This window comes from Papilio xuthus, unplaced genomic scaffold (assembly GCF_000836235.2).
Source record: "Papilio xuthus unplaced genomic scaffold, Pxut_1.1 DF828258.1, whole genome shotgun sequence".
Taxonomy (NCBI): domain Eukaryota; kingdom Metazoa; phylum Arthropoda; class Insecta; order Lepidoptera; family Papilionidae; genus Papilio; species Papilio xuthus.
The window spans coordinates 3,012,119-3,028,899 of NW_013530391.1; the positions used below are offsets into that span (position 1 = coordinate 3,012,119).

At 33.5% G+C, this 16,781-nt stretch overlaps 1 protein-coding gene across 8 annotated transcripts in view; it reads left to right on the forward strand.

Annotated features, from left to right (window-relative positions):
* The window catches only part of LOC106113462 (mucin-17), a 57,460-nt gene continuing 40,679 nt past the window's right edge, over positions 1 to 16,781 (forward strand). For all 8 annotated transcript variants that reach the window (XM_013306238.1, XM_013306242.1, XM_013306244.1 and 5 more), the window contains exons 1-3: positions 1 to 79; positions 342 to 457; positions 9,768 to 9,850. In XM_013306238.1, coding sequence (XP_013161692.1) covers positions 9,776 to 9,850 — 75 coding nt within the window. In that variant the 5' untranslated portion in view covers positions 1 to 79; positions 342 to 457; positions 9,768 to 9,775. The remainder of the gene's footprint in view (positions 80 to 341; positions 458 to 9,767; positions 9,851 to 16,781) is intronic.

Genomic DNA, 16,781 nt, shown 5'->3' on the forward strand with positions numbered 1-16,781 from the left:
GTGTAGTGAGCGCGCTAGTGTCCGCAGTCGCTCACCGCGCACCGATCGCTCACCGCGCTTCCGAACGCACGTTTGCTACGTACGCACACTTCCCGCCATTATTCGAAACTGTCAAACCGCAGATTTAAAAATAAAGAATAAAAATTTTACTCAATTCGCAATTGTTGTGCAGTAGAGCGTTAAACGAAAACTCTGGCGATTCTTGACGGCCAGTTGACGAATTACGTCGAGGCCGTTGACACTTTATCCGCGTTTTATTATCCAGGATTTGCTAATTTTCAAAAATGTCGCGCGTTAGCGGGAATTGTGCGTATAGTTATTAAGTTTTTTTTTCTTAACAGTGAAGGTGACAAAGGTGTTTTTATCATAGTGCCAGCTGGAACGATGGTGAATTACACATAACAAAATAGTGGTTTATTTGTTTTCTACATTTGATTATTATACAACGTTGACTAAGGTAAGATTTTTACAAATTCTTATAAAATTAGATTTTATATTTAGCATAATTCCTTCTTTCGCAATTAGTCTTTAGACGTAGCACAATAAGATAGATAATTGTATCTTTCGCTTTCTAAACAGTCGACCATGAGTGTGACCAGTCACGACTACTTATTTAAATTTGTCACAAGATAACTTATAATGACAGTATAGCTTTAATAAGTTAATTCAACATTTTAATATACTGGATTCACTCCCACATCCCTCAATTATTTAAGCTTTAGACATAAGACATACAAAAATACACTCTTCACTTTTCTAAGATATATTATTTTGTAGATTTTGCAAATTGATACACTTTTACGAAATCAATAGGTAACAGCGTTGCATTCGTATTTCGTACCGTAACAATTAAAGCGGCGAAGTGGTCGACCCCGTCACAGTAGATATAGAAAGTCTACCGGTTTGTACTTGGTTCCCGGATTTAAAAATAAAAAAAACTATTTTTTTTTACAAAAAAAGAATAAAACACCAATAGATATAAATCATCAAGTTAACAATGAGTTTGACTTGTCAACATAACCAATAGACCAATTGTATTTTTTTTTTAAATCATACTGTACTATATATAATAATGTTATAAATGCGAATGTTTGGATGGATGTTTGTTTGAAGGTATCATCTGAATTTGGAATAGATGTAGAATATAGCGTGGAAGAACACATAGGCTACTCATTTTTTTAAATTCCGCACGGACAGTGTCCCGGGCGACAGCTAGTAATAATTATTAAAAAAAAATCCGAAACTAATCCTACAACACCCTTGCCGGGTGACAAACTATTGAGCAATACACCACAATACCAAATTGTATCATATCTCAATTATTTACCATTGTACTTAATTAAATTGGCTCTATGATAGGCGTAATTATCTTTGTTGTCGGTTCACTAAGCTTGTAGCATAATTATAAATCATGTGTTAACATACTATAAACAACAGATTAAAAAATTAAATTTAAATCAAATACACGGTCCCTCTGGTATTGCTGATGTCCATGGGCGTCGTTGAACACCTCGGTGTTCCTGCTGCTCATTTGCCCCCTTGTCATAAAAGAAAATACACCCTTACACCTAACTCTATGCCTTGATGAAAACATTTCTAGATTTGTTGCTAAGATGTCAAAGGTTTTTTATAAAGTTAGTTACTTTAAAAGCAAGATAAGGTAGACATTTTATTAAAATCAAATTAATATTAACCGGTATTACTTTCAATCCTTCAAAAATGCATGAGAGCTTATTTTTATGTATGTTTTTTTAAATTATAAAATATATGAAAGTGAATGTTTAATAATATATTTATTTACGTGTCACAGAATGTTATCGATGAAAGTGAAACGCTATAATGAGTGCGGGTAAATGATCTCGACGCATTTCTTTACGTTCGCACCGGACAACTCACAGACCTGTATGAACTTGAAGCTTGTAATGTTAACCACGACTTACTATTGAACTGAAGTAGGCAAATACAACAATATTATGGATTTATGGTTATTAAAAAGGCATCAGAGCTACCCTTAGATAATAAATAAAATATAATTGGAATTTTAAATTTATAATCCGACTGAGTTAGTCCGCCAATCTATTAGTTTAGTTAGAGATTTTAGGACTTCAAGAAGAAGGAAAAGTAAAAAGCGACACTTTTCTTAAAAACATCTAAAATTAAATACATTAATATTTAAAACTTTATCACTGTTATAATCTGCATTTTATGCACAAGAATGTTTATAAGAAATCATAATGAAATATTTTAAAAGAAAATAAATGTTTTAAAAGCGAGCTGACGGAAGTAAATTCATATATAAACCGGTGCAATAAGTAAGATAGTTCGTGCGATCGAAGCAAAAAATACGACGCGTAAAAACGTAACGACTCTTTGCTCGGCAAAGTTTAGCCGGCGATAGAAAGTGAATTGACGTCCACTGAACATGGGCAACGGCTGGTCGCTTAATATACTGCTATTATAAGATATTTGTAGCAATCGTTGACTTAAAAAAATACGTTGTAATATTATTAAACTTTACTTATAATATTTTATTTCTTGAAGAAATCTCCAGAACGGCTATATGAATCTTGATGAAATTTGGCACAGATGTAGAACATAACCTAGAAGAACACATTGGCTACCAATTAAATTTTTTTTTAATTCGGGGCGGACGGAGTCGCGGGCGACAGCTAGTTCGGTATAATTTATTGAAGTAATAACTGTAGAAAAACCTTTAGAGAACGTCCTAATTTTAGTCTGCTTTCCTTTGTCCCCCTTTTCTAATAAGGAAAAGATGAGAACCTGAGTTGTATTTGACAGAGGAATGGACGCATAGGAAGCATTCTCTGTCTCTGCTTCCTTAGCCGTCGTTATCTATGGCAGCTGTCGCTTTGCTATTTCGGCGAATTCAGCTGGCCCCTCGATCGTTTATCACCGAATAATATAAAAAGACAAGTTTCATAGACATGTACTATTAGAGTGTAAAGTCTTGACTATTTTCTGTATTGTCTCTTCTTTTACAATTTATGAAGAACATAAGAAGCGTATGGAATAATTTAGTTAGAGTTGTAGTATTCAAAGAAAATCTTAATATTGTTCAATATTTCAATAATTATACTTAGGCTTCGAATCACTTACACTAGAGTTCTATATCCTTATATAATCTTTGAATAGGATTATTAGTTCGAATACATTTGTTGGTATATTTAATTATAAAAGAGTCTTGACAGACAGACGGACGGACAACAAAGTGATCCTATAAGGTTTCCGATTTTTTCCCTTAAGGTACAGAACCCTTTTTTTTCAAAGGGGAATGCTTTACGCAGTAGTTATGTGTAATTCTTTTTCGGATGGGAAGCATACCTACTGTTCCTCCTACGCGTCATGGCGAGGCCACAGGCACGCTTGGGCTTTCGTCCGCGGCCTAAGGTGCGGAACCCTAAAAATAATACAATTCACACTTATTCATAAAGATGTTATGGAAATCTGTATTACATTCACCAAGGTTAATGCCCTTAAACTCTATTTATATAATCATCTAAATAATACAATGTAACATTACTTTCTTGTGCCGACTATGAGCGGAACATAAGTAATTTAACATTGTCCGACTCAAAAACAAAGCGTTCACATACTTCAGAAAGAAAGCCTTGAACGATGAGAAAAAGTTTTAAAAAAACTTAATGTAACCAGTGAAAGTCACGTCCTTGTATAAATTCAGAGTAAAATGACCCTTAAATGCAGGCGTTTAAGTCGAATACTTGCACTTTTACAGATCGAATTATCGAGATTAATTTGGAGTGATAGTGTTAAAATTTAAATTGCAATGAGTGATGGGCGCTATCACAAAATTTTCATGAGTAATGTTTACGTGAAAATTATAAATTTTCATAATAATACTAAAGAAAACCGTAACGTACCGTACCGTGTACGGTACACAGTAGAAAAATTTCAAATGACAATCCGCGCGTTGAAGTCTTTCCTGTCGCCGCTTTGCATTTGAGCTTTGAATGTGAACGATTTCCATTTATTACATAGATGCTTACATATAAAATTATTGAAAACTTTCAGGAATAGAATTTAGAGAGAAAGCAGAAATATATAATCTTATGCTATCAATTCCACGGTTCTTATTTTTTGGAGTTGCTTAAAGGAAAGAAAAAAATTCAGTCGTATAGTTGAAATCTTTAGGATAAACATGATGTAACCATAGTAACAACATTGTTTAAATATGAATATTAAGTTACGCAACTAAGTGGAAAATATGACTAATTAACCTTGTTGAAAGGTCGACAATGATATCAATTGTGGCTGTAACTTGGTCGTTTTAAGTTACATTTCAACTTTTAATTATTTTATAATTTTTTTTGAACTTAACAGTTTAATATGAGTAAGAGTAAGGATCGAACTATTCTATTCAGTGTTATATTTTTTTCCCGACTGACAAGGTAATATTTTTCAGTCATATGTAAGTTTGTTTTTATGTCTGTGGGTTTAAATCTCACTCACCATAACTTTTTTTTAGCGTTATTAAATCATCCTGCTACTATTTCATGCATTAGAGTCTTAATCAGTCAGTTTTTTTCTAAGTCTGGGTATATATTAATAAAATCTAAATTATTACGCTCGGAACTTTACTTTTTCTTTATGCTAGATAACTAAAAGTCAATGTAGGGATTCAAACTCATGACCACAATACCGGTAGTCCACATGCCTAACCACTAAACTATAGGTGGTTTATTCAACTCGGCGACAGTTCAATTGTATGACACATACAAGTGTCATTACAGACCTTGAAAGTTTAAAACCTGATTTAAATAACACAAGACTATTTGATAAGTTGTGATAATGTTAATGTCTAGATTAAAAAATAGGCGTAAAAGTGGGTCAAGTCACAATACATTTGCAATATAACTTAGAAAGTGTATCGGTGGAACCTGTTTGCAATCTGGATACGAGTCATTTCGCTCGCCGCGGCTGAAATGGCGGTCACAGGAGTGAATACTGTTTAGTGAACGGTGAAGCAAAAGTAATTGGTTTCCTAATAATTCATTAATTATTCAAACATTTGCTTATTACTGCGTATTATGACGTGAACGATATTGTATTAGACTAGAGTTAAATTGGGGGTGTAACAGTGCCCCTGCCGAGGTAATCAACAACACAAACGAAACATAAATTTCTCGTATGATGAAAACTATGGGCAAATTTCTCAATCAAAGAATACACATTAACTACCTTAACCAGTGTAATCTTTACCAAAACTCAAGTATTATTCTGTAGTATCTTAAACGCCAAATATTCCATTCGGGAATTAACAGTGCGGAACTTAGTTAAATAGAGCCACAACCCATGGCTATCATAATTAATCTTACTTAAAATTACTGTTTAAAAAATATTACGTAGCTTTTCTGACCAAAGAATAACGTTGTGTGCGAGTTGTTTAGAACACTTTGACCAGAATAGCATAAGATCGACAATAGGATTCTACAGGCGACGAGGACGACGGTGTTCTACAGGCTTCATTTTGGTGAATGTGCGCAGGAATTACACGAGTTAATTCCCCCATCACCATTTTACCACCGGACGTTCAGGCATACGGCGGGAATCCATCCTTTTGTGGTATAGGTACCGCGCGTTCGAACGAAGCGATTCGAAGCATCGTTCCTTGTGCGTACCGCAAAGGATTGGAACAAGTTACCAGCCTCTGTTTTTCCGTCCAAATATGATATTGGGACCTTCAAAAGTAGAGTGAATAGGCACTTACTAAGCTAGCGCGTACCATTTTTCGACCAAATCTCCACTTCACCAGGTGGGATCGTGGTCAAGCGCTAGCTTATAAAACGTAAAAAAAGGATTCATACAACTTTAGTATAATAATACTAATATGTTCAACCTATCTAGATATAAACCAATTTATCACAGATTATGTACACATCGCGATCTCTCGATGCTATTACGTTACTATTACAGAGAAAGTGTCATTGATATGTTAAAATAGTGAAATAAAGTAGAGTGCAAGTAGTTTAGAAAGTGCTTGGCTTTGAAATGACTTACTAAGAGTATATACGAACGTTTAATGTACTAGTATTATTAGATTTTTTTAAGACGATACGCTTACTTCAAATATTTAACATAGCCTTTTGGACACTATATTTAACGTCACTCTCTAAGACGGTTCATTTCTCAGAATCGTGGTCTTTGTGGGTTACATTTGGAGCGGATGATAGTCCTCCACTGGGTCTCATTTTATATCATTACTATGTAATTGTCATTGTGATTGTCACCTTGAGGTTTAAGATGATATAACGCTCTTCAGAACAATATGTATTGCATCAGTTTAAAGGTCAATGACATATCGTTCGAATTCTTTTATAATTGAACATCAGCGTGTTATTTAGATGTTTGTTAAACAATCAACAAATTAGCAACATTATTCACGCTTTTGTCGGATATTTTCCCACATTGATGATTATGACAAAAACAAACAGTATTAGTTAACAAGGTAAGTTTGTTTGTTTGATTTGACAATTCAAAGTAATTTTAATTAACTTTCAGGAATCTTAAAGACCGATATGTATTATTAATAATTTCTACAACTAATTTGAAAATCTAGAATTTTTTATTAGTCAAAAACCAGATCAATTTAACCTCTTTATGAGGTCCAGAAATAAATTTATTTATCAGGTGAGTTTTTGTATTACGTATGAGGTCCCTCCAGTCTAAATTATAATACAATGATGATCAACTGTTATTTATCGTGTACCATTCGTTATTTTTGAACATCTACAAAATGTCGGTCAAGGTACTTAAGTGATGGTATTATTATAAGAGGCTATCTGATGTTTAGTTTGTGAAAATTTGTGGTTAGCCAACTTATAGGATTTTTTTTATATCATAAGGTGGCAAACGAGCGAGTGGCCTGAAATCGCTGAAATAGCGAAGTGACCGTTACCCATAGACATACGCAATTGCTTATGCGTTGCCTACCTTTAATCGACGGAGGAGACGATGCACAGAAAGAAAATATTTTACCTTTCCATGCATCCTCTCATCCGTAAAGTCCACTTCCAATTCCCATCGTTTCCTTATAAGAAAAACGGTGGGAAGAGAAAGAGACATTACACTTCGCGTATCATCTGTATACAGATAATATTTATAATGTCATGTATTATGCAAAAGTACAAAAATGTACATTTTCACCTCAAGGTGGTAATTCAAGAAAGAATGTGACCCGATTGTAAAAGCAAAACCTCGGTTGGAACCAAACAACGAGAACTTTGAGTTCAATGAAAATATTTCAATAATGTAATTCAATAAGCCTTTATTCGGAAAATGTATATAAACATAATACATAACACATTAAATGAATATAAGCAATTATTGTCTGTATTCCAATTTGACAAAGGTCTTCATCTAGTATCACATTATAATGTCTCCCGCTATTCTTGTCCATGGATCGCTTATATATCTTCGGTCCTGATTTACGAAGAAAACCTATACTATATATTTTGTCCAGGAGTGTATTCTTCAACATTAGAAATAAAGTTATGAATATCTTCTATTCTCTTCACCAGTCGAATGAAAATTACCAGTTTAAAATAAAAATAGAAATGGACGCAAAAATAAAAATATGCGCCTAAAAAGTAATAATTTTATTATTTAATAATTATAGTATAATAATACTTTTGTTTCATATATTTAAGCATCAAAGTCGACCGACAGTTGTAATAAATTCAGGTTAATCGTAGATAAATCACGCTTTAATTATGTTCCTAAATGCCGTGCCATTAGAAACTTTCTTCTGACAAAAAGTGTAACGCGTCGAAAGGTGACGCATCTGACATAACTGTTGACTCTGATTATGTCATCGTGGATAGAGAATATTCTACATTTATAAAATTTGTTTATTTTTACTTAATTTTAAACATAATGGTCTATGAATTTGCTTAATTCATTTTAAACTAAGTTGAATTATAAATTAAAAAGCAAATAAATATAAATTAAATAATCACAAATTAAAAATATTGGAAAAAATAATTCGTTGCACATATTACTTTAATATCTTATTAATATTATAAGTGCTAACTAAACTTTTGATTGTTGGATGGATGGATTCATGGATGGATGTTTGTTAGAAGATATCTCTAGAATTAAACGTAGTCTGGAAGACCACAAAAGCTTTTTTTAAGTTTAGTAATTAAGTTTTTTTCAATTCGTCGCAGGAGTGGCGGGTAAAAGCTAGTATGAGATAAAATGAGCTCAAACTTACTTAATCATTTAGGATTTACTTAAATTGGAACTTTCCATCCGTTTCACAAAATGGCAATCCGAATTGCGTGACATCGTCGTACACTATGATTACAGGCCCATCCATACGTGGTATTCGTTGACTGTAAAAATTGGCCCCTTGTAGTACTGAAAAACAATTATATCGTTGCGTCATACGTCATCGCTCCAGATAGCATGTGGGCTTGTCGGCGGTCAGCCGGCGAAAGTTTGTTGCAACAGATTGCATTCGCACATTCCTCGCGTTTGATCACACCGTTATTATTTACCTCAAAACATAACAATATAACTACCGAAGTAAACAGGAAGCTTAGCTGTTTTATCTTTTTGATAACGTTATCATGATGGGTAAAAGAACCGCTCAATTCCTTCAAATTAGTACATTGAGGGTGGACTTTAAATTAAGTGATGGAGAGGAAATTGACAATCGCAAGTAGTTATTAATGTCAGTCATGGATAGAGTTAGTCTTTGATAGAGTTTGTGTAATAGGTACCGTTGTAGTTAGATACGTTTTATTATACGTAGATATGACTATGCGTTTTTGATGATAAATGATATGAGTTGAGGATTCCCTCGGATATAGTTCTATTTGTAAAATGTAGATAACAAAGACTGAATTTAAGTAGTTAAGATTTTATTTAATTTATGAAGAAGAAATTTTGCTTGCTTTTTTTTTTGTCAAGTTGAAAATAGGAAACATTGGTAGTTATGCCTTCCACTAATATGAAATAATGAGAGCTTTGGCGAGTCGAATCGAAAGTCACTGATATTTTGTTAGTGAAAGTCGTTGCGCTTCGAATGAAGCCTGTAGCTATAAAATATTTTATTTATTGACCCTAAGTCCATAGCACAAGACTAGGAAAGTATTTACGACCAAAAACAAATCTGAGTAAATGCAATAATAGCATGCAAAGTTATTAAAACCACATAGAAATATGACAAAGTATCAATTGTGTTCGCCATCAGAATTTCTCTTGAGCTTGGCAATGATTTTAGAGTGAGAAACTAAAGTTTAAAGAATTAAATAGTCTATTAGTATGTTATTTGATTTAGAACTATCTAGAATGTTGTAGAAAGGATTTGAGAGATTATTTTTAATTGAAAATATTTATTTTCAGTGCGAAAATAACGTAATGTTAACCTTTCTAAGCCCCGATATCTGTCACAGCAAGGACAAATTGTTCTTTTGTCCATTTGTTTGTCGTGACCAGTTCACAATCCAGTGCTGGGTATGACCTCTCACAAGATTGTGCAGTTAGTTGGGAAATAAATTCTATATTGTCTTAAATTTTAACGATCTTTGTAAAAAAACAACTATAAATCCATAATACGTCGATTCCAATTGTTACCAGTCTAAACTTGAGCCTTGTGACACTTGCGTTTTTTTTTAATAACAGCCCACGTTTCTCCGCCGATGACGTTGTTCTGGTTGCGTTTCTTTATCAGGATGTGGGGGGTAATTCTGTATATTTTGTTTGAATGTAATATTTTGTTGCAGTTGGCAGGATGCGAGCCGGCGTGTGGAGCGCGGCGGCGCTGTTATTGCTGGCGGTTGCTACCACCGCCCTTAGGACTGCGCAGGTATGTAAATGATTTTAAATTTCTGAATGTCAGGAACTCTATGGTTTCTCCATCTGTTTGGTACTCGGAATTTTATTAAAAAACCTATATATTTAATTTAATTTTTATAACAATGCATAAATTCTTCATTTTGAAATCAATCACAGTACTTATTTTTTATTTCTAATTTAGTAAGACAGGCTATTAATAGACTGTAATACATACTATACCATTATCAGCGTCTGGTCTCCTTGATCTTTGGCAGTACAATACTGCCTCAGTCATTAACTTTCATATACTATGATGTGGCATAGATTATAAACGTTAATTGGTCTCAGTTCGTTTTCTGAATACTAATCTATGGAAAACAACTTGAGTCTTCATAAGCTAAGTTTTTCTAACTGATGTTTATTAAGAAGTATAACCCGTGTTAGTTAATATATCATAACCCGGATTTATATAGAAGGCAATACTATTAAAACATGTCTTATCAAATACGGATATCAAAGAAAACATTTCAAATAGACTGGACAGTAAATTATATAACTTAATCCGCTTGGACATCCCCGTGTTGAAACGACTGGGCTTAACCACGATTAAGCTTGCACATAACTATATGCATTTGCAAATATTTCTACATTTATTAGCCAAAGAGTTTATAGAGAATTGTACTTTAAACCTTTAGTGATACGTGTCAATTTTGTGTATCATTTTACTGATTGAAATGTTTATTGTCATCGAAGTCACTCGATGCCTTCGCACGCGTCAAGGTTGCTCGTTCAAGTGAATCAACGTTTTGCAGCCAGCTTTAACTATAGAGAAACGGACTAGGCAAAGAGCTACAGTTGTACGAAAAGAATCCATACTTTTTCCCGGTAGGGTTAGGTAAAGTAGACAATCGTATATGCGCATATTATAGCAGTTACGTAAAATTGTAATGACTATGAACGTATACTGACTTAAAAATGTATGCACACAAAAGGAGTACACAGGCAAATGTTAAGAACTTATTGTTTGTTTAACCTGATAAAGAATGCGAGCGCAAGACAGATCTTGTCTTTTAAAAGTCAAAGGCAGCTAGCATTGTCTATCCCTATTGTATTACCCTCTCCGTGACACGATGTTACAGTTCATTAAATCATCCTTATAATATCGGTTACACAGTTCAATGATGTTGTCAATAAGTGTTACAGTTTTACGATAATGAACATTAAGAAGGTTGGTACAGTCGTGTACTTAAGATTTGTAGTACATTTTTAATTCTAGATGTAGAATTAATTTGACGCGCACTTTATTTATATTTGGGAATTAAAAGCTATCTTTTTTCTCTATTTATGTCGTGATTACAAATATTTATGACGGCTATTCAAGAGAACTATTGATTATTTACGACGTTTTCTTGTTAACTCTACTTTTTAATTCCCATCAAAAGCAAGCTATGGATTAAAATTACTTTCGTATTTATAAATGTTAATATTGCAAATTAATTCATCGTTAGAACGTCAACATGACTTTCTAAGATGCGATGACCGCGCTCGGACTAATTAAGGTTTACCACATACGGAGCGGACGAATCGCACTATTTTTTTTTTCAAATTGTTTTACATGTTTAGATTAACCACAATGCCATATGATGCTAGTTAAGTGGCAATGTAAACGAAACATGATAAATATGTATTTTATTATTAACATATTCACTCCATATCAAAATAATAGTAAACCAGCACCGGCGCAAAATATTTTTTTTTGTTAAAAGAAAATAATGAACGTATTTAATTAAAGTCCTTACCTGTGATTTGTTAATAAAAATATCTAATTTTATTCTAAACAATATATACTTTCGAAGACACTCAAGATGCTTCGTTTCGTATGTAGAGAGCCTTAATTTTATAATATAACGTAATTCAGTGTTGCGTTATCTGGGATGCGTTGGTGCGATCCGACACGCTACCGGGCAGAAGATCGTTACGGATCTCACTCGTGCTGTAACTATTAAAGCACGCTCTTATATTGACTTTGTTTTATATCCGGTTCTATGTACAGTAAATAATTACGTATTGACGTTTAGGTAAAATATACGACTGTAGGAACGTAAAATTGAATTAAAAACGTTTTTTTTTATCCAATAAGAATATTTATCTATTTATCAAATAGGTAGAATAGGTTTATAAGTAGTCTAGATGGTCAATAAACTACGCGTTATAAGATTATCGTAGGTAACATCACATAACTTTCGATAATGGCATGAGGCGTTTAAGCGACGTGACATTATGCGATGTTCACGACCAACACGCACCGTAATTACGTTGCAATTATTATAAGTTGCCAGTTATATACTGGTACATCTATAAAAAATGGTGAAAATATATTTATAGAGGTCATTGACATGAGACAACATAAGCTATGCAGTTTGACAGACTAATCATTATTTTCAATTAATTTATTTGATACTGAATCTTTCTCTAGTCAAAAATATTTGAAATTCCCTAAAGAATTTTTATTACTATATGTAAAAAAATAGTATAGGTTATTTATAACATTTAGAATATGATAAAGAGGTTAATTCTAACATACGTATAATGCTAGTATCAATTCCGAAGTAGAAACGTGTTCGATCGACACGTTAGGCAAGTTGTGGACCGATTGCGGTTCCTTGGGGTAATTTTGAAGTATTTTAGACGCATATATGATGTAAATCGTAAACGCCGACGCTTAGAGATTTATTCTTTTGTAACCTAAACCCTTTTGCAATTTCAAAATGTAATGTGTCATAAAATAGCAAGCCGAGTGATGTAATTTGCGCTGATGATATTTGACCCGGTTGGCATAAGTCAAACTATTATAAATAATAGCTCACTAGCGCCGTTTTATCAATGTCAAAAAGTATCTGAAAGTGTTTTTCGTACCATAGATGTCACTTTATGTTTTATAGAATTGATGACTAGAGAACAAAGTCAAAATAGTGATACAGGCTAGTTAAAATTAAGGTTATAGCCAGTTGAACTAAAAAGGTCGATGTACGCGTAATTGAATATTTATTTTCACACCATTTGTCTGTTTAGTTGAGTTTTGTATTTCGAGTTTATATTGATATCGTAATGTTATATAATACGGTAACATGTTCCGATAGTGTTGTACCTCGTGGCACAATGACTCGGTTCTGTAACATTCATCGGAACTAATTCGATTGCACTCCAAATTCACGATACTTGCCGATTTTTTTGTGTTAACGGCACTACGATTGCAAAGCCGATTCGTGATGTCAATGTCAAATTTACAAGCAGTGATTTTTGGGATTAATTCACTGATCTTTGGATAGGCGATTGCTAAGAAATAACAGCTTTTGTATCGTTCCAATTTAAACGCACCTGTTCATGTCACGTGACAGTTGATTCTATCTATATTACTAGTTCGAATTTACTCCACTGTAACAAAACGTTACCATCAGCACCAAAATGTTGAAAATGGAATAGGCACAAAATACTACGGGCCATTCCATTTATAGAGGTCAGTGGATTAATTAGACAATTTTTTATTTGTTATTCATTCAACTGGAAGCTTGATTGCTTAAGTGTACGTACTTAAATAATTTAATATAACCTCAATTACATTAAAGCGTTCTTATAATGGAATAGGAAACAATTTGTACTAAAAGATTTTAGATTTATTTTCGACTAGACTTCAAATTATCACAAACAGTATGTTTAATTTTTGCACATTTCTCCATTTTTGTTGTTTTTATTATAATTTTATTTTTCTTTTTGACAATATAATATTCGTAGTATGTATTACAGAACTTTGGAATATACATAACACATTTTTAGTTTAAAAATTGGTTTAAGTCAGTCAGGTAAAAAACTAAACAAAATTAAAAATAGCTATAATAGATTTATATGTCATTTTTTTATTTGGGCGGATATTAAAAGAAATGTCAATATTATTATACACAACTGTAAACGAATCGTACAACTGTCGTTATGAAAGCAGAAACAATACTAAGAAAATATGTTTCTAGGCAACGCTTTGCACAAAGAATCGTCCAATGACATCTATTTTTAATCAACTATTATAATGACATTTATTCGTTTGTATAGGTAATGTATTTATCTGTAACATTTTAAGAGTTAATAAAATTCGTAAGTATAGAATTTTTGAGTACATTCTTTTTTTATATATATCATAAAGCGGCGAACGAGCAAGCGGCCACCTGATATCGCTAAAAAAGCGAAGTGACCGTTGCCCATAGACATACGCAATCGCATATGCGTCGCCTACCTTTAATCGACGGAGGAGAGGATGCACAGAAAGAAAATGTCTTTCATTTCCATGCATCCTCTCATTCGGAAAGTCCACTTCCACTTCCCATTCTTTTCTTATAAGAAAAAAGGGTGGGAAGGGAAAGAGGACTAAATTAGGCCTCCGGGACGCACATTCATCAGACGAAACGCGGAATTGCTTCCACTTCACGCCTGACTTCTGTGTGGTCGTGGTATTTCACCGGGCGAGCCGAGCCAATTCGTGGAAAGGTGTTAAAGCGGGCTCTACCACTGTTTGTGAGCTTTTGTAGCGTTTACGGCTTTAACGAGTTACTCGATTCGTAATCTTCTCCATAGTGACATTAGATACGAAACAGTACGTTTATATTAGTAAATCATCTATTCCTAGTTTTATTGTATTATAAGGATTGTTAAATATAATAGTTTAACGACGTCGTTATATGTAAAACATTACGTCAATTAACTTGATGACACTTTATTAACTATTCGGTCAAGATCACACGTCAGTCACTTCTCTAAGCTGACTACTGTCAGCCATTCACTAGGATTGCATAAAGATGTGCAAGCGCTGTTGAATCTTGACTATTTATTAGACTGACAGGAATTATGTAATAATTAACTTTGATGTAATAACTATTCTTGAGTTAACGATGTTTTGCATCAAAATTCATAGATTATCCTTCTGTTTGTTGCATCTACCGTCAGTTTCTGAGACTAAAATCCAAGATTAAATATATTGTTTTCTCTGTTTATGTTAAGATAATGACAAGGACGACGATGTGTTTTATAAAGAGATGTTGATGTCAGAAACTCACTGTTAGAAAAGCAAACTAAACACTACAGACGAATAGATAGATGGCCCTTAAATAGACTATCGTTAGCCACAACTTTTTGATTTAGCCTCTGTTCTTTTTTTAAATTACCTTTTGTGTAAACTAGAAAGTAACGATAGCAAGAAGGACTTATATTATTTGGTCTATTGTACGTTTGATACTTCGTAACTAATAGTGATATTATGCGATCGAAAGGCAAATTACAAGCAATTGGCATTCACAATAGGTCTCTGACAGATAAACAATATGTGTACATTTATAACCGAAGAAAAACGACCAATTGAAATATAAAGTAAGAAATATTAAACCTGGTTTTTACTCACGTTCTAAAAATAATATGTATTAAAAATAATTCGTCGATAAATTTTAAGTCTCAACTTTTCCATACAAGTTGCAAGGTCTCATATCTCTCCGCTCCACTTGCAGTCTATTATAAAGCGGCTAGATTTACTAACGATATAATAAAGTGGGCATGTTATTTAACAGATCTAGATTGTGTGAGAGCCAGCCTGTGAAACTTGACCTACATCTGAATGCTCCTGCTGTAACGTGCCTTTAGAAATATACAATATTAAATGCATATAATTTACTTGTATTTCTACTTCAGTCTTAAAAAGTAACGTAATATATATTTTACTACAAACACTCATTACAATGTTTATGTAACGTCCTATTGCTTAAGAAATAAGGTATAAGATACAATTTACTTAAAAGTAGTACAACCAGGTGGTTTTTATTCAGAAATTTTAATATAAAATTTATTTGTGTGTAGAGCAAAAATTATCAAATCATAGAGTAACACAAGACGGCATGAAATGTTATTTAATTACCCATAACATCATTTTAACTAAAGTAGCTGTCGAGAAATTTAAGACCTATAAATTGCTATATGTTTTTTCACGGCGTTATCAATTTTTTTTTTTTATCATAAGGTGGCAAACGAGGAAGCGGCCATCTGTAATCGTTGAAATAGCGAAGTGACCGTTGCCCATAGACATACGCAATTGCATATGCGTTGCCTACCTTTAATCGACGGAGGAGAGGATGTACAGAAAGAAAACATTTCTATGCATCCATCTCATCCGGAAGGTCCACTTCCACTTCCCATCCTTTCCTTATAAGAAAAAGGGTGGGAAGGGAAAGGGGACTAAATTAGGCCTCCGGGACGCACACTCATCAGACGAAACGCGGAATTGCTTCCACTTCACGCCTGTCTTCTGTGTGGTCGAGGTATTTCACCGGGCGAACCGGGCCAATTCGTGCGAAGATGTTAAAGCGGGCTCTACCACTGTTAAATCGGATCTATAAACGAATTTAAAAAAAACCCTGCACTGATGTATAAACCCTACTAAAGACTCACGTGTATTCGTCCGGTGGCGGCACCGACTAGTTTCGAGCCCATCGGGGGCCTTTAATCAGGATGAGTGGTACTGGTATTATTTCGCGGACGCGGCCCGTCGCTCACGTGAGTGTTTAGCCGTGTTTATACATCAGTTTAGTATAATGTCTCACGAAAGTTTGAATAATTTAAAAAACTGCACGTTATATTTTATTATATTTTAGAATAAACCAGGAATTTCGACACTGGTGTTTAAATTAGTTATCTATATTCCAGATTTTATCATAAATTCATATGATGCAGATGGCATGTAATCTGATGTAATATTCAGTATTAAGTAATACGACCTGCAATAGCATTTAAAGGTCGGATACCGTGAGGCAAAGGAACGATAAAGTGTCTGAATGTCGTACAAAATAAACTTTTTATCTTCACGACATCGAATTGAGTTTCGTAATAGTGATGTTACGCATTCTGCTAATGATGTCATTTGTTGAATATGT